Source organism: Dermacentor silvarum, chromosome 6, assembly GCF_013339745.2.
Source record: "Dermacentor silvarum isolate Dsil-2018 chromosome 6, BIME_Dsil_1.4, whole genome shotgun sequence".
In the NCBI taxonomy this organism is placed as follows: Eukaryota; Metazoa; Arthropoda; class Arachnida; order Ixodida; family Ixodidae; genus Dermacentor; species Dermacentor silvarum.
Window position 1 is genome coordinate 14,602,069 of NC_051159.1, and position 23,824 is coordinate 14,625,892.

The 23,824-nt window shown below is 49.7% G+C and overlaps 1 protein-coding gene across 1 annotated transcript in view; it reads left to right on the plus strand.

The window, feature by feature from the left end:
* Positions 1 to 3,118: 3,118 nt before the first annotated feature.
* LOC119455296 (centaurin-gamma-1A-like) overlaps positions 3,119 to 23,824 on the plus strand; it is a 136,844-nt gene continuing 116,138 nt past the window's right edge. The window contains exon 1 of the mRNA XM_037716692.2: positions 3,119 to 5,067. Coding sequence (XP_037572620.1) covers positions 4,839 to 5,067 — 229 coding nt within the window. The 5' untranslated portion in view covers positions 3,119 to 4,838. The remainder of the gene's footprint in view (positions 5,068 to 23,824) is intronic.

Here is a 23,824-nt window from a genome sequence, read left to right on the forward strand (position 1 = left end):
TTTAGCGCCACAACTTTATGTTGAGCTAAATGATTCTTGGTAAAAATGTGAGCAACATTCCGGGCAAGTTGGTAATCCGTTACTAAAGTATTATTGCGCAAGAAAAAGACACGCACGAGAGAGAAGAATGGTGTGTGAATGAAGAATTGGGTGTGTGTGTTCTTCGGCGCTGAGCCGTGCTCCCTCAAGGGCTGCAGAAGATAGCGTCAACTTTTCCCTTTCCCTCAAGAACCACTTATCATCATCATCTTCTCTCCCGTCCGTGTCTTTTTGTTGCGCAATAATACTTTAGTAATGGTAAAAATGTGCTTGTTTTCCGTTAAATTGGGCTTCCTCATTCTATAAGCTCTTTTGATTCTCTCAAAGGCAATTTTTCCATTTGGAATAGGCCTTGAGATGCTTCAAAAGCTCGCTTTTTTGCTCCATAGCGCACTTTTGGTTGCTCCAAGAAGTTGCTCCAAAGTGGCCTCGGCCAATCACATCACTGAAGAATTCTAAGTTTATCGCAAGCTTAACTTTTATTCGTTACTATAATTTTATACTTGAACTAAAAAGGTTGTTAAATCCCCTACATGCTTTCCTTGGATTCGTTTTGTGTTGGCAATTGTGGTGGTTGGTGAATATCGAGCGCCCTGGTGCCTCTTATTTCAATGGAACTGTATTGCGCACTTTATCTCGCTTTTTCCTTTATATATCACTCGAATCCGTAAACTGCGGCTATGAATCAGCCCACTCTGTATACACCGCGACTTCCTTTGGGGTCCGCGGCGTTCTACGGATGTGACTCCGCTTTTCTTGTCATATGGTTCGATTTCAATTTCCCAGACGCGATGGCCTCGCCTTGAATGAAACGCCTGTTTACGTAGACACACACACATACACACACACACACACACACACACACACACACACACACTATATATATATATATATATATATATATATATATATATATATATATATATATATATATATCACTCTGACGCGCAATGAGTCGGGGAAAATATATATATTATATATATATATATATTATATATATATATATATATATATATATATATATATATATATATATATATATATATATATATATATCGTCGTTGCCGAAGCAGCCGGCGTTTTCTTTCCCCGACTCATTGCGCGTCAGAGTGAAATGTACATTACTTCTTTCCGTGTGGTGTGATGCACAGATTTCTCTGGAGTCCGCGTCTCGTCAGCGGAGTGGCTGACGCAAACAGTATATAGCGCGTCCTGTCGCACATGCATTTGTGCAAGGCTTTTTGCATAAGAATGCAATCCGGCGCCAACATTTGCATGATGATCGCGCTGTAATAAAAAGTGACTCATGAGTGAACGCTCAGTCTCTCACTGTAAACAAGATAGATGTGTCCGAGTGACTGATAGCGGAGCTTCGACCTTTTTTATTTCATGCGCGAGCTGTTTGCCTTCTCTCGTTCACGCTTTGTCTTGTTATTTTTATCTGTTCTTGCTTTCTTTTCGTTACCCTTATCGGTTATTCAAGTGTCGATCGGCCGCCTCGCTCTTGTCCAGTCGTATCGGGCTGTTTACGCTAATGGCAGCTTTTCTGGATAATAAAAATGAAATATATATGTAAAAGAAGGCCATGCATATATGTATATGTATATAGTACTAAGCGTGTGTGAGGTGGTAGTGTTTTGACTCGACTAACCGAGGAGCCTCTATTTTCGGCCGATTACATCCGTGTACACCTTACCTCGTAGTGAACGCCACACTCGGCGGCGGCGTACATTCCTTCATTTTTTGTTTGTTTATATATTTGCTGGCGTTAGGACGCTTCTGTGGCGCCTTCTGCTCTGTGAATGGTTGCATTCATTCAGAAGCGAAACATTAACGGACGTATATACTGCGATGTGAGGCAAACACTGGCGTTGTTGCTATGTCTATACGTCTATTGGCGCCCCGGATGAATGCGTATACCACCTTGGCTACATTTCTGTTCTATTGAAGTGAATATGCACTTGACAACTGTGCGACGTTTCTCGGCAGTCATTTCTTAGTGAGTTCCGCTAGGCCTGACCCCAAAGCACTGAAAGTGATAGGCGCTTATAGAAGGAACCAGTTGTATAGCGATCTCGTATATCTCGTACTATATGACGCTTGCTTCCAGTTGTAGAGTTATCCGTGCATAAATCAGCCTCTCGGCTAGGCCGAGTACATGCTGCTGAAAGCGTTTATGTAGTTTGGTCTGTCAATTGGCGTGCGCCGTATTTGAATAGGCATTGTTACGATGACGTGGCTTTTCTCTTCTATCCTGCACGTGTTGAGCCACGAAGTCCGCAGAAGAGTGGGACGGCCTTCTCGTAGCGCGATGTTCGCCACTGGCTGTGTCGTCGTGGATTCTACCGCGAGTTGCATGCAGGAAGCCACGTGCATCTGCGACTGCGAGTGGATTAATAGTCGGCACGGGCGCGCTTCCCCCCCGGTGCCATTAGTGCGAGGAGTCTGGGCGGGACGTTTAAGGCCCAAGCGACCGACGACGGGAGAAGGGCCGTCGTTTTCCCTCGGGTATATATATGTGCAGAGACGAGGCGCTCCGAAAAGTGACGGTTAAGAGAAGCCGTTTCGGCGGGGAACAACCGTCGTGACGACGCACGACCGTGTGTTATCCGTGGAGCCCCAGCAATTAGTGCGGTGCGTCACTCAATCAACCGCCCTCCTTCGGTCGCGGGCTTTTCCCTCTCGCTTCTTCTGCAAATGGTTCGAAATGATACCGAGACGCGCGCAGTGCATCGAGCAGGCGCGTGCCGGGGTACCCTCCACCCCCTAGGAGGGTCGCGACGTTGTCGAATGAGTGCCTAATGAGCGCCGCCATTTTGTCTCCCTTTCAAGCGTGCCTTGCCAGCCCTGTCCGTCTGCTCGGCGCGCCCCGGCCGTCGTCTGCTGACAGGAATGCAGCAGCAGACGACGCGGCGCGCTTGACGGATGCGACTTCCTCTCGGCGTCGTCGCTTCACTCGGCGCGCGCGCCCCTGTGTGTGTCTGTGTACGTGTGCTTTCTCCGCGCAAGCGGGCGTTATCGCGCCTCAAGGAGATTCCGCCGCCGGTGCGGGTTTTTTTTTTTTTTTTTCCCTTCCTTTCTCGTATACCCTCGCTGCTGCCAACTGAGTTACTCCTCGCGTACTTGGCGCATTCGACCGGTGAAGTCGCGACGCGAAAGTAGCGGCGGATATACGCGCGCGCATCGGCGGCCCACCGCAGTCACAGTGCGCGGCTTCGTCGTCGTCGTCGCCCGAGAGCATCGACGATTTCCTCGAGTCTTCGCCTAAAGTGATGCTGTGCTCCGGGCAAGCGTGACGCGATCGCCGCCTCTTCGATCCGGTGGTCCTGCTCTGTCAGCGAAAGCACTGCACTTCTGCGCGTCGTCGGATGGATTCTCTCGTTGAGCATCGCCTTGCGCAAGAAGTGGACCAGATTGCCGGTCGAATTTCACGGGCACGGCGGCGGGGGCGCTGAGTGTGTCGTGCGCGGGCCGACGGCGTTCCGCAAGCTTTCGCGGTTGTGGGCATTGCACTCTTGGCTCGGTCGGCAGTGCGCGTCTCCGAAGCAGCCGGCCGAGGAATATAGCCGCGCGCGCGCGCTGTGTGTTGGGTCATCGCTCTCCGGCGTAACGCCGCGGTGAATCGCTTTGAACTGCTCTCTCGCAGTCCTCGGATTGCCGTCCCTTCTCGCAAGCCATCGTCTGGAATGAAACGGGGCCCTCGTCGTCCGACACTCGAGAGGTCCGCGTCGACGACAGCCACGTCGCGCTCAATAAGTGCCGGCGTGTTTCGTCCGTGGCCCTTCTTCGACGTGGTGGAGCCGTCGGCAGCGTCTGCAAAAAGCGTTCACGCTTCTTTCGACGGTCTCCGCGGTACGCGCGCCCCTCTCTCCAATCGAAGATTGCCTTATCCGATGCCACGGTCTTCTTTCGCCGTCGGACCGTGAGCGGCGCGGCGTCGTCAAAGCTGTGCGCCTCCCCGGCGTAGATTATCGTCTCCACCTCGCGACCTGTGGCTGCACCGTCGCGCTTTCCCCGCGAACCACGTTCGCTCGTGCGCCGACAAACAGCGGCGGCAGCAGCTGGTGACAGCGTCCTCGGCAGCAACGCGGCGAAAAAAACACGCCCTCTCCGCTGCAGCGCCTTCCCGGTGAAACGTGTCGTCGGGCCGTCCGAGCTTTCCGCGAGGCCGCATCGTCGTCGTCGCTCTGTCGTGGCGCGGGTCGTCGTGCGCGGGCCTGTGTCGTTGTGCCGCGTGTGACCACAGACTCCTCCTGTGGGCCATTTCTTTCTTTCTGCCTGCGGCTGGAATGTGAGCGTGGTGCGCTTTTTTTTTTTCCCGCTGGCCTTGGTGCGTGTGCTGCTGCCCTATTGCGCGTGCGTCAGAGACCGCGATTTGACGCCCGCGTACGCGTCGATTGTCGCCCGCTGTGAAACCGGCAGCGGTCACCGGCAGCGAGAAACGGCCACGCCGAGTGCTTTTCCGTTGGAAGAATATGGGCGCTGTTACATCGGTTCGATGAGCGCGCAGTGGTGGTCGGCGAGAAACGACTGTTCGTCGGATGAGAGTGTCCTGTGACTTGGCTTCGAAAAAGTCAGGAAGAGCCACATCGTGCGATGACCCCCGCTTCTGAACCCTTCCGGACAGGTTTGTGTCTGTGACACGTCCCTCGTGGGGACATCGGCGCGAGCCCCAGGCTCAGTGTCACCGTCGCGAGGATCCGCGGCCACGCTTGAGCGCGCCCGGTGTTTGTGTGCATGCCGCGCTCGCTGTAGCGCGACGGCGACGTGGTGCTTTCGCGGTTCGGATACAAACGGCGATGGAGAAGTTCTTCCTGCGGGCCCTGGGCCGCTCCTACACGTACTGCTGCGCCGAGGCGACTCCGCCGCTTCCGGTTCCGCTGCCACAGCGGCAGCCACCTCCTCCTCCTACTTCCGGGCGGACGTCCGCCGGTGGCCGACGGTCGGCTGACGTCGGCGGACCCGCGGTTCTGCGCAGCAAGGCCTCCTCCAGGCACCAGCACGCGAGGTCGTCGCCGCGAAAACGACGTGAGTTCGGACGACGCCCCCCTCTCCTACCCTACGTCAGTGGGCGGGGCTGTGCTTCTATACATCCCGCGATTACGCCGAGTACAGTGAAGGCTGGCATTGCCCGCCGTTTCATTTCTTTACTGTTCCTTTTCTCTCTTTTTGTACGTCGGTAGGTGCGCTGTTTCTGCTAGAAGCTGCGATGCAGCCGCTAATACGTTCCCGGTAAAGGGTCACCGAAAGAAAGCAGAAATACAAGAAACGTCCGCGATAAGAGCTCACAGCGCGCGGCTTCCTCCTATCGCCCCGCGCGTTCTCTCTTAATTGCGTGCAGCGTTCGTTCGGCCGTGTGCCACGTCTTCTCTGGCAAAACTACTTTAACGAGGTTGATTTGCTGTCTATTCTATTACGCGATTAGTGAGTGCTTCAAAACGTTTTTCTTTGGTGGCTCAGCGTTGTGCTTCAACTAATGTGCCTCGAACCATCACTTTCATTTACGCCTTAGCTATGAACTTTCGTTGGCCGTATTTTGTTTCCTTATAACGAACATTCAGTACAATAAGTGAAAACGGCCACAGCATGACAGCAGAAGCACTATTTCGAGACGTTCTATACACCGCCAGGAACATGCGCGTTGCTTCTGCTTACATCGGGGTCTTAATTTAAGAGCAGTTTCACATTTCTGTCACAATTTTTGCGGCCTAATAACGGGCGATTCCCATCAATGGCTAGACCAATCAACTGGCACTGTGAAAGTGGTGTCACCGAAGTTTATCCACCGAGCCCGCGCGCACACTCTAGCATTTCGAGTTTGTCGAAAAGACCGGAAACATTTTGTGTCGACCGGAAACATTAGCCCCCCCCCCCCCCCCCCCCCCCTTTTCCCCGTAGGGTGACGTGCGATGGTGTGAAACGCGCGCCCCCGTGGTGTCAATGCCGCAGCTACACGTCTCACCGAAGCCGCACGTGTCTGCTCGCGGGAAGCGCTGTCAGAGATCCGCGTCGAGGCCCAGGCTCGGCGCTGGTGTGCGCTCAGCCGTAGGGAGCCTACATGCAACGCTGTCGTATGTAGGCTCCCTATTCAGCCGTCGCGCGTGCTTCCTCCATGGGCGGTTGTGTAATCGCGATGACGTCGTGAACATGACCGCCCACTTATGCACAACACGTGCATGGCAAGTTAGTAACCTCGGTGATGGGCATTCAGGCGTATAGCGCCATTCAGCCGGCGCACTTTCTCCGTTTTGTGGACGTTTGATTAATTCATTCATTCAATCATGCATATTATACGTACATTCGTTGAAGAAGGCTAGGACACAGTCGTCCCAACGAAGACAACGATGAACAGACGCTGTCACACACTGTCAGCTTGACTGATCAGCCTGAATTAGAATCTGTTTTGTAAGTGTAGTACCTTAATTGTAAATAGATTTCTGTGCAATTAGTGTTTGGTTTGCGCAACAATACTGTTGGATCTATTACATGCCCTTTATAGGAGTGGGACACTAATGGCATCTTCGAGTGGTCGTTTCAGAGCGCTCTGGCCGTGCTACAAAAGGGGTGAAAAACGGCTTTAAAGCTGTATTACGACAATAACCGGGTATGGAAGTGATGATCCTGCTTCGTTATCATCAGAGGGACCCGTTTCTGCAAGCAGTAACACTTAGTAACCGTTTTACACGACCTTTGTAGCGTTACCAGAGCGCTCTAACACGACCAGCCGAAGATGCCATAAGTAGTAAAAAAATAATGGATAGAGAATCATCCCGCCAAAACAATAATACGTATTGTTTTGTTGTTGTTTTACTGTATAATACAATGACACTTATACAAAACCATCAACTCGCCGACTCTGCCGTTCTCCTTCAAAACAATAACTTGTACAGAAATACAGTACTATCGGACAGACAGAAGGAGCACTTGCAGTGTTCGTCGTGAAGATGACCCTGAGTGGCTATGGCGTCCTGCTGCAGAGCGCGAGGTCGCGGGCTCGATTCCCGGCCGCACTTTCAAGGAGGCAAGAAGGCCACGTGCGAGTTCTCCGCTTCGGCTTCCCTCAAACCCACTGGGCGGTGAAAGCCCACAACCTAAAGTTATGTCGTCGAGACGCCGAACTCAAGATGAATCTCGAGCTTCTTAGGTTGCGTATTAGCGCTTCAAGTAAGCCTTACAGTAACCTGGCTTGGCATGGTTATTCGAAAATGTATTTTTAAAAATAATGCGGGTGGCCGTGAGTGGCCAACAGGAAGCCGGAAACTGCTTTCTCGTGGAGATATACATATCACCCGCCTAGTGTGTGCACAGCAGCAGCAAGCGCTTCTTCTCGTGTATGACAAGCTGTGCACACACGCGTAGTACGCGTGGCTGGGGAGTGCGACGTTCGCGTGTCGCCCCTGGTCGTCACTCGATCCCGCGAAACGGTCTTCCCCGGAAACGTGCCGCACAGTGCTCAGCGGGAGGCACGGCGGGGAAGACCTCCTCGTGGCGACGACGCTCGCACACGTGCGGCCGGTTCGTCGTCCACTGGAAACCAGATGCGCAAGCGCTGCTACACCAACCTGGTTTTCCCGCATTTCACGGACCTTTCGAACAATGGCTGTGGCACGTTAAAACTACTGCACCATTAAAATCAGTCTTTCTTCAGGATCGAGAAAAAAAAAAAAAAAAAACGCGTCAAAGACAACGTGATCGAAGCAAGCTCGTTGTGTTGTTCCTGAACACCCTCCGCTTATTGCCCGATGAAACTAATGCCTTAGAAGGAATGTTTAAAATCTTGCGTGATCGAAATTACTTAGGTAGCTGGCAATTGCATGTCTGAATTGCACGTCTGAATGAAAAATAGACAGCGTCTTGTCGCAGTGTTTCCGATATGTTAGATATAGAACACTTAACACATTTAACCCCACGTTTCGTGGGCACATTTTTCGGAACTGCTGCGCTATATACTAAATCTCTAGCAGAGTGCTACGCCTTTTGTAACGGCTGGCTTCTGATTTGAAACTGTAAGATATCTCCGGACACTGCAAATTAGTTAACTAGTGATTTGGTAAAATATTTCATCATCTAGTAATGATCACATAGCTGTTGACGTTTGCGCACGTAATGATGTATTGGCGAAGAAACCTTGTCTGTGTCTCCTGCGCTTTTTCGATAATCACTTAATCTTTCTCGAAACACTTGCTATGTATACGTATGTCGTAAGCGCTGCAGACATCACGCACAAGGTGAACGCTCTCTCTTTGAGGTCCGAACGAGTAAATGCGGTACTCTGTGGCCATACACAGTACAGAGCCGCATGCGTCCCTATAAGAAATCACCGGTCACGGCGACCGCAGAGTTACCCTACTATATGCTTTATTTTATTGCACTGATACATGTTCATCCTGATAATTATAATTGTGAGCGCGGTTATAAGCTGCCAGAACACCTGCCGCAATAATTTGTTAAACTAGTTTCAAGTTGTTTCACAAATATCACCTTCGCCAAAAGCGAGTATCCGTCCCATTAGCTTGCGGTGAAAGACAAGCAGCGATTTCCCCACACTCTCCACGAGTTTGCCGTCGACGTGTGTCTTTCGGTTACTGGTCTTTGGGATGAAGCCTGAACGTCTTGGACTTTATCTAGAGTTCACTTCATCAATGCTCGACCGATGACGCATCTTTCGTCGGTAACGACCGGCTTTTATTTTTGTAATCAGCCAAGCATTTACACTGACGTGCCAAAGGGTTTTATCTGTAAGCGGACCACACCAGACACGGCTCTATTTCGGAGGTGAACTAGGAATGAGCGCTGGCTTCACCTGTGCTTGTAAGAAGCCCACCGGAGTCCTCCACTATACGGCGCGCCTCATACTCATATCGTGGTTTTGGCACGTAAAGCCCCATGCTTAAATTTTAATCAAACGCAAGTGAGCGGGAAGTGGGCACCTGCTGGATACTTTTGTGTTTGCTTGGGTTTTGTAGTGTGGTCAACTGCAACAACTGATACCGCTCTATAGTGGCTGTGCCGTTCTTCTGACGAGCACGAGGTCTCGTGTTCGCCTCCCGGCCTTGGCGACTGCAAATCGTTAGGAACGGGAGTGCACGAAAACGAATGGAGCTTTGGATCAGGTGGCGAAAATTATTGCGGAGTTCTCCGCTGTAAGGTCTCATAATAGCCACTGCGTCCTTGCTCTGGGGCTTTAGTGCCAATAGCCATTACTCGATGACACGTTGAAAAAACCGCAAGCGCTCAGGTTAAGATATATAGAATGGCCGCAAGTGTCGTCCTTGATTTGACTATATATAGTCGCCATCCGCTTGAGGCGCTTGGCGATCGTGACTTCTTGGGCGTTGTCGGCATCCCGATTATTGAATGGCGTTGATCATGCGTTCTTGGCTCAGCTGTTCAGCAAGTGCCTTCCGCAGTGAGTGTTTTTGCGTCAACTCGCTTTCACTGCAAAACAAATCCGTTGGCAGCCAGATCCACGTACAGCGAGACGGGGCAACGGTTACTCCTCCCGAGTACGCAGCAGGCCGTGCTGGCACCAATTTGTGAAAGCATGCTCGGCGCGCCGAGCAGTTTATCGCAACCAACAGTTCGTATGCCACACTCGCTGTGCGCCCGATTCTGCTCGCAGCCTGCCTGTGATGCACACGTACCGGGTGCACGCAACTTTGGGTCGTGACATCGGCGAGAGAGATTTGGTGGGAAAGAGAGCACTGCTTCTCGGCAGGGAACACGGCTCGGCGCCGTTAAGATTTGTCGCGGCGCTCCCTTTCTTTCTTTTCCGGGCACAAGATTCGCCCACCTCGATCACGTTCGGCAGGTGTATCCAAAGGCGGCTGGCCAAGGCCGCTGTACACACGTGCGTCGCTGCTTGATCGCGCGAACGTCTCTTTTGGAGGCAGCACGCCGATACAAGTCACTTTCGTGTTTCGCTCTGCATAGCCGAAGGGTGCTTCGGCTCACGCAGCCGTCCCGCGCACTGGCTGGCTGATCCAATCTGACCAGTCTTGTTGCGCCAGCGCTTTTTCTCGCCTTTTTAATGTCCGGGAAAGTGGGCCGCTGTGTTCGCGATGCGGCGCGAATATCGACGACCCGCGCCACTCGATAACCAGGGACGACGTCCCTGGTTATCGTTCAACTATTCAAGGGCAACAACCGGCGTGGCCACGTTCGGGGTCGTGTAGCGAGGTCGCCCCCTGTAGAGTTTCCTTTCTATAACTGCTGGCGCTCAGCCATGCACTTGTCTGCATGTGCGTGTCGCGCATCTTGCTATGCACGGTGTCATTTGTTGATTCGCAGACTTTATTCGAGCGTGCATTTTCACACTTATGGAGGGCAAAAGGACAGTGCCGGATGCTGACATTTTGGGGCCAGGGGATAACTTGCCTCGGGGCTCCACTGATGATGATGATCACGGTGATCTGTTTAGGTGCCAAATATTTAGGCTGTCACGAGTGTCCGCTTGCTGTTTTCAAGTTTATTCTCAGATAAAGTGTTGCACGCCTATGCGGTCCAGGGAGCCTGTGAAGCAATCGGGAACCTTTGGTTCCCGACCCCTACGCGGGCGATGCCCTCGGCGGGTTCCTAGGACCCCCTTCCCAGGACGCAAATAAAGTTCATCTGTCTGTCTGTCTGTCTGTCTGTCTGTCTATGAACGCACGTACGAAGACATCTTGCATCACGATATATAACCGTTGCAATATTTATGCTTTGAGAAAACGATGTTTCTTTTCATCCATTACATTGTCATCTAATGCTTATTGTCTAGCTGGCACGCCGCTATCATTTAGCCTTGAAGTTAGTCACAAATCCAGGAATTTAGCTCCATTCTCATTATAGACGGGAAAAGATAGCGCGCGTTGTAAAGCAACAAAGTTTTTTGTATACATGCACACTTTATATTGATCTGCGTATGTGGCGTATACAATCCAGGCGAACACCAGAAAGCGCATGTATTATTTTATAAGTGAACCCTCGTCTCTTCTATGTGGCAGGAGGGTAGAGCGGAAGGTCGCTTGCTGGCGCTGGTCGAGCAAAGGAAGGAGAGTGCATGCACGAAGGGCAGGCAACCTCCTCGCCCCACGCATTATCTGCCTCTATTTCGGCTACCAAGTTAACCGTTTAAGAATTCTTGCGGCATAGAACGCCCCCTGCAAAAGATAGCAACGCCTGACTGAGTGAGCCCTTGCGCCTTCGTCCATGTCCGAATGAATTACTCGATGTCGCATTAGCTGGACTGACAGATGAGCTACAGTTTGTGCGGATTCAAATATTTTGTAATTGTACAACGGAAGAGAGAGACACGCACAAAAGCTGAGAAGCGATCAAGATTAATCGATCGAGAGAAGTCTCCGAAGTCGGCGTTTCGTCAGTTGTCTTCGCCAGAGCGAAGCGTTGCCGATGCGTTGGCTCCAGAGAGAGGCATCACTCGTTCGACCAGCTGTTCGATCACTTCGCGTCCCCGTCTTCCCGTGAACCTCAACAGGCTAAAACTAGCACGCCTACGTTGTCTGAGATTCTTGCGTGTCTCATTCGCGGTGTACGCGCCGTTGACGGGCCCGGCGGATGCGTCTTTCCGATGACCTCGGATCAGCCCTGTGACGGCTTCGTCGTGTCAAATCCTGGCGCTTCATGCTGCGCGGGGCTGTTCACGTGTATACAGGGTGTTTCAGGGAACACTTTCAAAAATTCTTAAAGGTTGCCTGTGACAAATAGCACAATTCTAGTTAATCAGCTGGTCTGGTCGACGAGGCGGACCTTAGATGCACAAGAAATTGAAATGCACAAACGAATAATTAAAAAAATGCGGTAATTAGGTTTTTCACGAATTACCTGATGGCCCATATTGCAATTTACAAATTGTAGCCGTGGAGTTCTCAAGGCGGATCCACTTGGAATTAATTCTCAGGAGGACACCAGTTTCGCGATATAATTTCCCGAACTTTGCGGAGAAATGCATTGGCATTACAGTTAGTTTCTTAACAAAACGTTGCTTTATGCATTGAAGCACAAAATTAACTGGAACGCCAATGCAATTCTCCGCAAAGTTCGGGAAATTATATCGCGAAACTGGTGTCCTCCTGAGAATTAATTCCAAGTGGATCCGCCTTGAGAACTCCACGGCTACAATTTGTAAATTGCAATATGGACCGTCAGGTAATTAGTTAAAAACTTAATTAGTTAATTTTTGGTAATTACTCAAGTATACATTTAATTTTTTGTGCAAATATTGAGTGCCTGTTCGAGTAGACCAGCTCATTCACTAGAATTTGGCTATCTGCCACAGGCAACCTTAAATAAAGTTTGAAAGTGTTCGCTGAAACACCCTGTATAGGACGGATCGGTTGCGAGAGAGGCATATCGTGACTGCGGCCACTCGGAGTGGACACAACGCGCCAGAGAGGCTCTGCGTGACTCGGTTGCCTCGCCGGGACGTCCCACGAGAAAGTGGCCGCGCGCTCTTCCATCGCGTCGATTGCACCGCCCGTGGCGTCCCCGTTGCGGATGAATGAGCCACTCCATTGAGGGCGCGCCGAACGAGAGCGGCCATTCTCGCCGCTGCTTAAGACGTCAACGCGCAATGAAAAGTGGCAAGACTTTCGCGCGTCGGCGTCCCCGCGGATTGGGCCGTGACGTGGAGTCGGCTTGCCTCTCACATTGCGCGCTCTCCTTTCGACGGTGACGACTGGCGAAGGTCGTCGCCGCTGCACGACCTCATCGCGGGGTCGCGCACCGCGGTGCGTCGCCTTTTCTACCCGGTTGCGCACGCGCGTGTGTCGTCAAAGCGGCGAACAAACGCTGGCTGCTTGCGCTGTATGCGCGATTGCCTCGCGCGCGCACTGTCGCCACGGCGTTGAGCGAACAAGCGAGACGGCAATGTGTACGCTATACGGTTAGACTATACAGCCGGTGTTGCGCGCCAGCCGTGACAAAGGCTTCTAGAAGCGCCGAGGACTTGGGCTATTTATTTTTCTTATTTATTTATTTTTATAGTCTTGGGACAGCGTGATGTGGTGTAAGCCTTGCACCGTAGTCATGGTTTGTCTATCTCCGCTGAATGAGGCTAGTTGTTGCAAATGCACGCATAGTTAGAGCTTTTAAGCAAACTGTGGCAAGGACGGGATTATTATTATGTTTGAAAGCACATACGAGTGCGAGAGCGAAAAACAAAGCAAGGAGCAGGACGCCTGCCTATATGCTTTTCAGGAAGGAGGGGACAGAAACAGTGAAATGGAAGAGGCCAAGTAAAAAGAAAAGGAAGAGCAAGACGACATCTCACAAAGTGAAGCAGCGACAAACAATAGAGTACGTCAGTACGAACAGAAAAAGTCACTGCAGGTCGCGCTACTAAAAAAAAAAAAATGCTCAAAGATAGAATAAGTAATGCCAGAGCTGTCACTCGCAGAGAAGAAAGGTGTCAACGGCAAGCCATGTGAGCCTACTCGCGTCGAAGCCGCACTACTACTGCGTGTAGAGTACAGGGGCATTCATCGATGCTCGTATGTATACACAAGTGAGTGTCGAATACACACACACACAGTGAACGCGGAGGCAGCACACACTGTGCTTTCTCGCCTGTCCCATCTTAGCTAATGAGACGTTACCGTACCTACTAGCTGGGCTGCAGACCTTACATAGTGCGGCACGGTAGTTACGCGGCGAGGAGTCTTGACTGGTCAAGTTGTCGCGGCGTCACTCATCCAGTCAACCGATGTATAATAGAGGCGGGAAGGCATACAGCGCTCACAGTCTGTACTTGTCACTTGTCGTACGTGACGCTGTGTGCGAGAGCTCGTCTTTGTCCTGTGCTCAGTTTTGTTCTCACTTCTTTGTTCACTTAACCGCTCATAAACGCAATGAAATAACTTCGCAATGAAAGGCGACGAACGAATGGGAAGAGCCTCGAAATTTGGCGAGAGCCACGGGAGTCGAGGGTTCTTGTTTTTTTTTTAAATTATTATTGTTTAAAAATATCACTGAGTGAATGCAAATGTATGCACACACTGTATGGGCTTATATCCAATGGCTAGTAGTGAAGCCATTAACAAGAAATCCGATGGACTGTGCTCAGAGTTAATAACATACGATTTCATGTACGCTCAAACAGCTACATTTAAGGGACACTCGGGATTAAAATACACGAAAAATTAGAGCATACCAGTCAAGTATAGCAGTTGTAATTAAAAAGGAAAGCTTGCTCTGAACTCGCTCTCATCTCGTAAACTGTCTTTGTCAAAGAGAGAGAGAGAGAGAGAGAGAAAGAACACAGTTAAGCGTTACACAACGGTTAAAAAAAATATATATATATATATATATATATATATATATATATGTGTGTGTGTGTGTGTGTGTGTGTGTGTGTGTGTGTGTGTGTGTGTGTGTGTGTGTGCTGCGTTCGAGCTGAAGTATAGCCTTGTAGCGCGCAGTGTGTAGCTGCTGCACAAGGGTCATGGACGAATGCGCTCAGCTATCTGCAGAGATAGTTGCCGGCCGCAATTCAGCAACGCTGTGCGGACTCCGCATGTCCGATGTCTTTGTGAATGTGGTGTTGGAGAGCGGGGTTTCGAGAAGATAGCTGTGTCCCGCATCTGCGACGCGACCCGTGTAGGAGGTTTGCAATGCTTAGAGCGCCGCATTGGCGAAAGTTCGTGCATTGCGTCCCAAGGAGGTCGTCACACGGCGTGCGCTTTGCGGCGCAATGAGCTCAGCTCGCGTGCTCGGCACGTGCCTCGCAGTCTGCAGCCGAACGAGGCCGCCTCCTCTCGTGCGCTTCGCCGCGGCAGCTGTGGCGACCGCCTTCCGCGCTGCTGCAGCCGTCGTTCGTTGCTGTGGCAATGCCCTACGTTGCGCGAGAGCAGCGAGTCTCCCTCTACGGAGGCGGACTGGAACTATCTTCTCACTAGCCAAGACAAAAGAGACCAGCTTAGGGCCATCCAGAGGGCCCGCGACATGGCCGTGGAGTTTAACCTCCCCGTCCCGTCGTGGGAGTGGCCCACCGGTGTCACCCCCTAATGGGGGTCGAGCGCCGCCTCCGGATAATAATAAAGTTCTTTGCCTGCCTGCCTGCCTGTTGTGCATGCGGCGCGTGCGAGAGAGGCTGCAAACGTCTTTTATCCACGCGTACGTGATGCACGTGTAGTACGGCGCTTAATGCACGTCTCCCGTCGGCTTTAAAGTGCCGTCTTGTGTGCGTGCGTGTGTGTTGCAAGCAGGTGCACGTCGGAGCCAGTTGATGAAAAAAATTCACAGTTGATTACGATGCTCCGTAATGCGACATTTGAGCGCAGCTCTATACACGTGTTTTCATTTCGCGATATATTGGCTGGCGCGGACAATCTGTCTCGCGAGCACATTGCAAACGGAGCGAAGTGTGGCGCGACTGCCTCGCTAATCTGGAGATCGCGAGAGGCAGCGCGTGGGCGAGGCGCGAACGCGATTTACAGCAGCCGCCGCAGACAGGCCCTCCGCTCACGACGCGCTCGCCGCATGCCATCTGTCAACAGACGACGGCGCGCTACTCTGGCGCCATCTCGTGCAGCAGTTGTCGCAGAGCCCGTCTTGCGCGGCAATGTGCTTTTATTCTCACGCCGTAACCTCCTCCTCGCGCTCTCTTCGCTATCGCCGTCTTTCACCCTCCGCGTTCGCTCTTTTATCCTTCGCTCGGTTCGGACGCCGAGGCTCGCTGCAGGAACGGGCGCCTAAGAGCCGCGCTCTAAAAAAGTGCCAATAGACTATTAATCCACCTTTCTCACGGCCCGACGGCGCATGCGCCCTGCCCTGGCGGATTAGTCGCGAAACGTTTTGGAAGGGTCGCGCGCGCGGCCGTGCGGCCCATCTGGGGGAAACGTCCCCCGAAAAAAAAAAAAAACGCTCGGACGCTGCGCTACTGACAACTCGTGCCGTGTACCGCGTTGAAACTCCACTGGTAGCTCGACGTCAGTGCAGTACTGAAAGTGTGCGTAGCGTAAGACTGGCTTTGGTACTGCGACGGGCTTTCTTGTCGACGGCACCGATAAATTCACCGTGCCTATACCATGTTCGACCGAAACCCGCGCGATAGGCCGTCGAACCGATAACGCGATAGCCGCAACGCCTTCGTTGGTATATATAAATAATCGCGCTCAAAGTGAGTCAAAACATGCCTACGAAGTTGAAAGGTTGAAATGCGCAAGGCTTTGACCCTCTCAAGCCGTGCACATGAAGTTTGAGCCAATGTTGATTTCAGGGAAGCTTAGGCCTGGCTCCGTCGAGTTCGTGCACCCGCTACCGGCGGACCTGTACTGAAAAGTAAGCAAGTTAGGACGAAGGAAACTGCTTTTATAGTTCAGTTCTGGCCTTAGCGATTTGAAATAAACCACTCTTCGCTTCGCACGGCGCCTACACAATAATCTGCAAGTGGCGACACAGCGCTGTGCCCAACGGCTGTGCCAACATTTGTAGGTCACCATTCCCGTAGGCTGCCGCTCGTATTCGCAACTAGATGGGTCGGTTTGTACGTGTTGGTATGCTCACGCATTTCTTAATTCCTGAGGTATACTGTTTATCTCTGCGTCAAACGCGAAACAAGAGACGTACGGTACATTCGGTACAGCAGCATAAACAGCCGCCTCGCTCAGTTCTATACCAACGGTGTCAGCGATGGCATCCGCGTTTTTGCGGGAGAACAACACGGCCTTTAAATGAGCGCTTATGTGAGCACATTTTTCTCTAATAATGCTTTATGACACGCGCAAACTAAGTATGATGAAGTTAAAGAAAAGCGAGAATCAGTAATAAATTAACAGCCCGATATTTGTAACTGGATCACAGTCGCCGTTGAGTAGCTCAGGCGCTCATACTGACTCGTCTCACGGTGGAATAACGCGGCTCATATGAGCAGGTATGTGTGTTTTATTCGACGTTTCGACTTTTTTTTTTTTTTTCATATCAGCGATGCACATTTTCCCAATGTTTGACGCTAACAACGATCTGTGGCTGTAGTTGTCGATGTAAACAAGCGCACCGCTTTGCTAAATCCGACGTGGAAGGCTGCGCGGTCGAAAACTTCTTATTTATGCAAAATGTCTAAAGAATGTGCAAAAAGAATTGAAAGAAAAGCGAGGTGCAAGTGCAGGAGTCAGGCAACAACAAACTCCAAAGCAGCCGCTCCGGCAGAGGGTACTCAGTGTACCTTTATAGGCCACACTATAAACAAAACAGCGCTATCACGCCTGCTCACCATATATCAGGCGCGTAGCCAGGGGGGGGGGGGGGGGGGGGGCTGATGGGGCTTCAGCCCCCCCCCCCCCCCGAAATTTTTTCGTGCCGGCATGCACCGCCGACCAAAACTACCACAGATGCCGGGAATAATAATAATAATAATAATAATAATAATAATAATAATAATAATAATAATAATAATAATAATAATAATAATAATAATTTACTTCCCATGAAAAGAATGACATGGTGGGGTTCTGAATAAAAAGTTGCACGCATGCAGGCAACTTGACCAGCCCAAAAACCCATCAAAGGCAACAGAGGGCGTCGGGCGCTCACATGTGAGTAAACAGATGGGAAGGTGCCAATTAAAAAATGTGTATACGAGACAGGTAGTAATACACTTTAACAATTAGAAAAACAAGTAGTCTGCATTAACAAGGAAATATTGAATTTATATATGAGCATAATAGATTACATAAAGAAAGTCTTATTATACGAAAATAGGAAAAAAAATACATAACATAGCACTATATTCAGTGCAGCATAAACTAAAGCAAATAAAGGGGGGAAAAGTCATACAGTATTGCATATGAACAAACTCATTAAACAACAAGGATTAGTTTGACTGAAAGTAGTTGTGCAGGCTGCATAAGGACAGAAGGTCTATTTCTCGTAAGACGAGGTTATTGAGTAAAGTCGGAAGTGTACGTATGTCGAAGCATTTGTTGACCATAATTCGTTCTTGAGTGCAGAATGTTCCATTGTTCAGGTGTCCATAGGCTGCGACATGTTCGTGTAGGCGAGCTATGTTCAATCATTGTGCATTCTGTCTACAATGTCTTTTTCACGCTCGAAAGACATTTCGGCACGAACATTGCAAACTCGGGCTGGATTTCGTGGCACCTGTGGTGGATTTCGTGGTACCTGGGGTCACTTAACGCAAGGAGCCCCATCCGAGCACAAACTTTCAAGGGCTTTTCGATAGCGAGCAGGCGCGTTGCGGCATCTCGCAGCGGCCGCGGAATCTACGGAGTGCATGGATTTCAATTTCGAAATTTTGTGGGTGTAAAGTTCTCAAACTTTTGACGCGAAAGGTGCACTGACATTTCCAAAGGCGTGCTTCAAAAGAGTTTCAATTCTGGAACTTTATGGGGTTAATGCTGTTATAAACTTGGACCAACATGCGTGCACTGGAGCCCTCGTGTCCAAGCCGTTCCAGAAATGAAAGCACGCGCTCGCAATCTTCCACACACACGAAAATACTAAATATTACCGTGACTGTGAGCTAGCAGCTGCTAATTTTCTCCAAACATTTTCAGGACGCGAGCCCAATGTGATCGATCAGCTGGACCAGGGCAGGCAAAGTAAAATTTGAGAAAACAGGAGAAAGTTAGAAAATGGCCTATTATTGAGGAAATTCTTTTTGCGGCTACAAGGTCTGGCTCTCGTTGGCCACAGGGACAGTGGCCATATGGATTCAAGCATAGGCCCCCCTGAAAATACAGGTATTTTCAGAGCGCTTATTCGCATGCGAGCTGATTGTGGAGATACATATCTGAAGAACCATTTGGAAAGTTGCCCCAGTAATGCCTCGTATTTAAGCCCAGATGCACAAAACCAAATTATAGAAATCTGTGGCGAAATTATCAAAGAAAGCCTAGTTGCATAAGCAGGCTGCTTCTCCGTACTTGCTGACGAAATGACGGACATCGCCGGAATCGAACAGCCTACTGTTTGTGCAAAGTACCTAAACAAGGATGCCAACGACATCGAGGGAGTGTTTTAGGTTTTAGCACCGGAATAGATGCCCATCTCGCATTGCGACTGCAGGTTCTATGTAAATGTGTACAAACTGTTCCAGATTCTAGTCACCCTTCCAGTGACCACTGCCAGCGCACAGAGAATATTTTTTTACAAGAGTTTACTAAAAAACTACTTGCGCTCTACAATGTCTGTGGAACGTATGGTTAGACTGGTGCTTCTATACACCCACAGAGACGTCGGCATCAACGTGTCCGAAGTCATTGACCGCTTCGCTCAACTTCCCCGCCTAGAGAAGTTTGTCCTTTAGATAGCAAAGCAGCAAAAATCAATGCAAGTAAAAAGCTCTATTCCTTCAGGTACATAAGCTCGTAATTATGAAAACGTATGACTGTTCGTTAGCTTTTAAAACCGCAGAAATTTTAGCCGTTTATTCTAGCAGTTAGCATCATGATCAAAATTATCATGCGAATACGAAAATTACGAGGACATCAATAACCAATTTTGACCGACCTTGCTCATTGAAAGCCCGGCCCACGATGCGTTTGCCAAAAATACACTCGGATATTGGGTAGTCACTTGCCGCATCATCTGTGGCTTTCGTTTGTCCTTTTCTTTCCTTTTTAGCTACCTGCTTTTATTTCTTTTTTGGAACGAAGCAAAACCCTCCTTTAATTTTGGGTGCAGAATAATTGTTGCCGCTGTGCAGGCAGTTAAATTACACATTTTCGTACTGATTTCTGCATTATTCCTCTATTATTCATGGTGCTGTCGCGACCGCTGCATGGCCTGAGTACATATCACGATGTCTGCGATCATAGTTTTGTTCTTGCCTAGATCATCTGTCTTTCTGTGCGCAAAGTTTACTGTGCGCAAGTTTACGACCGGTAACAGCTGCTCCTGCGCAGTCTATTGCAACGAGGGGCAGCCTCATTGAGGTTTTTTCCTGGCCGTTGCATATGTGCAAAAATGTAAACAAGGTTCTTGAATGACGAAGATTCATCAAAATATTTGTCCTCAACTTATTCATTAGATGGCCTTTACGTTCTTCATATCAGCTGTATACACTGCTTTCTCGCTTTCGAACACATATGGTTCTAATGTCCGTGTGATATTTTCCTTCCTTATTAAATAGACAAAAAAAAAAACGCGGCTGCATTGATATCAGTTATTTCTGCGAGAATTTTTAGGACATACGAAAATATTCTTGTATGAAAAAATACATATTTTACTTGACAGTGCGTAGCGTTCAATAATTCGTTTGCAGTATCTAATATACAATGGCATTGGCAATGCAGTTATTATTCATGTATTTGATCCCTCGACAAATTCTATAAGGAGGAGGCCGCGCTGCAACCTCAGCCCCCCCCTCCCCCCCCCCCGAACAAAATTTCTGGCTACGCCACTGCCATATATATATATATATATATATATATATATATATATATATATATAGTTGGTGAGTGCTACATGGCTTCCAGGAAGGACATGCTGCCCCGCAGAAGCTATTAATAATTATTCGCGATCCACGAAATGGCACAACCGATGCGCACTCAACAAGGGCGCAGGTTCACAAATCAACCGGCGAAAGCCCCGGCACCCTACCAAAACGTTTCGGGTGGCGTGCGGCAGAGGGCAGCACAGGAAAATGAAAAAAAAAAAAAGGCGGATTGGGCACTGAAGTAAGAAGGGCAGGCGTACGTCACACAAGCCACCAGCAGGTCAAGCAGGAAGACGAGGAGGAAGGTTGCGCAGCGACTCGATTCCGACGTATTCACGGCGCACAACAGGGCTGCGATATCTTTTATAAACCTCGGAGCTACTTTATTGGTACGGACTAGGCGCTGTTCCTGTGTCGGTTTTCGTTTAGGCAATTCCTGTTCATTCAAGCGAGGACGCGCGCTCAATCGTCGGTGTGCTAGTGGATCCAAGTCTGCCCTCGCGGTCTGCCTCGGTAGCTGTGTCGTCATGAGCAAGCACACGCTCATTCCATCCAGCTGTACTCTGGTCTGGATCCGCCCGGTGTCGTCCAGTGTATATCTTGGCGCGACGGCCACGTGCCCTTATCGGTGGACTCTAGGCGGACACGCAACCTTCCTGTTCGAGCTGAGATAAAGGAGAACGTGCTCGTGGCTGGACAGGTGAGCTCACCGATAACGCCCGCCGGGGCAGAGTGGTCGCGTTTCTGTGTTTCTATATAGTCACGTACGCAGTGTGCTATGCTCTCGACTGAAAGCTATTTTAACACGAAAGTGTTTTATGCCGGGGTCCACCAAGACTTCACTGACGTATTTCCGTCACGGAAATACGTCAGCTTACAATGTACACGAACATAATACAAAGAAAGAAACCAGAAGAAAAAGTTCCACAAACATGCAAAATTTGGAAATCGAACCCACGACCTCTCGGTCCGCGACGATAGATCGCCGAGCGTTTAACCCATTGCGCCACAAACGCATTTGCAGAGAGCTACACAGACGCGCCTTATATATCTAACACTCCTCCGTGTACCCGCGCTCTTGCTCAGGGCGGTGCCGCCGCCTACGAGCAGAAAAGAGAAGTACTGCATTATGACACTAACGCGCACCGACAGTGAACGCTTCGGTGGTCTCAGCACTACGACGCCTCGATGCCAGCATTCGAAGGGACGCTGGCATCAAGAAGCACTACCAACGCCACCTAGGTGGCGTTCACCGTACTCAGCACAGCGGAGCGTGGCCTCCGCAATTAGCTCTGAAAATGTTTCTGAAATTGATCGCGGAGGCTGCAATTACGACGCGCTGTACGCGCTGATTTGACTCGGTGACGATTCAGTTACGTGCTTTGTCTTGCGCGTTGTATTAGTGTGTCAGTTACGTGCTTCGTCTTTCGCGTTGTGCTAGCGTGTGCAGCGTGTGCAGCGTAGTGCAGCTTCCATATGCACGACGGTTGCTCATGGTCATCGACGTTGGTAGTCGTGATGGAGGAGACGTGCCACCAGGCGTCAGCGTGGGTGCATCAACGCCTAAGGGCGCTTTAGCCACAAAACACCAATAGACATTATATATCAATGTGCAATAAACATTACACTACTTCTGTGAAGACACGTTTCACTTTCGTGTTCTATACCGATTCCTATATAAGAGGGATCAACCACATTTTTTTTATTATCGCCGGACTGGGGCATGCGTGACGTGCCATCATCTGTGCCTGTCTGGCTGCCATCGTCGAGTGCCATTCGGCGCCATCGTCCTTGCAGGAGACGCACAAAGGGTTTGACGGCTGTAGGCTGTCGTGGCATGACGTTATAGGACGGCCTTTGTAAGGCCTCATAATAGACACGGAGCGGCGCAACGCGACAGGGACCAAGAAGACTCGACTCGACCAAGAATTATAGATTCGACGTTTCAACATACTGTGAGGCGGCGAACGAGTTGTTGGACTTTGCTGATATTCTAGATGTGAAGACCCGAGACATATTATTGTGAAACTTGCGCGGTGTTTACGTTTCCTTCTTTACACGCTCCCGGCCGGGGGGATGCACGTGACTTCCATTAGACGGCGCTGCTACCATCGCTTACGTGTTCCGCTCGAAAACCTTGTCTGCGGTGGCCTGTGGCTCCCGGTGCGAGCATTTGTGCAAGACACCACATGTCAGCCTGTGGGAATGCTGTAAAGTGTTGCCTCTCTAATTCGTTATGCTTAGCACCACAGCGTCCGCATCTAAGGAGCAATGTAGTTCTGTCTCAAACATCGAAATAAGATGAAAATAAGAATAAAAATAAGAAAGAGGCTAGATGTGCATACCCTGGACAGACAAATCGCAAGGCGACACCTGTGCCGTGAATATTCACATATGAAAATCCACCAGTTGAAAACACGTGACTGGCAGTATTTCAGGGAGAAATGACATGCCTCGATGAAGAAAGAACACCCGAAACAAACAAATGCACGTATTGCAGCTTAATGGCCGAGATCCGTTTTTACGTGATGAACCGCTTTCTTCTTTTTTTTTTTCTCTTCATCTAGCTTTTTCGTGGGCGCTGTTCAATAAAGCGCTTAAAGCTGGCAGAGCTGCCGCGAAACGCTGTCAGGAAGATTGATCTTGCCTTGCTGTGAAAACGCCACGCACCTGTCAAGGGGTCACAAGGTATAGCATAAGGAACGTGAAATAATTTGGATTTTGACCAGAACTGTCAAAAAAAAAAAAAAGGTTTCGCGCGGTCTGATGGCAATAACGGGCAAAGCTATAGATCACTTTATACGGGTGCAATAACAGACAGTTATAGTATAACGTACGCAACTATAGCATACGCCATGTATACGCTATAGTCAGCGTACGCTAAGCAGCGCATTAGTTTCAGTTGGCCTGCGAGATCTTCCGATCTCAGAGGCCATGTGCCGTCGTCACGCCTATTTCCTGACTTTACCCATAGGTGGCGCTGACATCGAAAAATTTTTGAAAAAGAAAAATAATGATAGGTATACAAAAATGCAAGATGAAGAACATGTATAGTATACCTGATTAAATCAAGCAGGCTAGGTGACTATTTGTCGCCGCCCCGTTTCAAAGGGGATGCCAATAAATCATCATCATCATCAATTTCCTATTGATACGATTTGATCTTAGTCATAGGTAGAGGTACAAGGTATATATGGAGGGGGAAAATGATTAATGAAATATATACAAAAATGCTAGATAAAAAAAAACATGTATAGCGTGCCTGATTAAATCACGCAGGCTAGGTGACTATTTGTCACCGCCCCGTTTCAAAGGGTAGGTCATTAAATCATCATCATTTCGCTGGTAAGGCTTCGTCTCGTTGGAAACGAGAAGCGATCTCGAAAACTC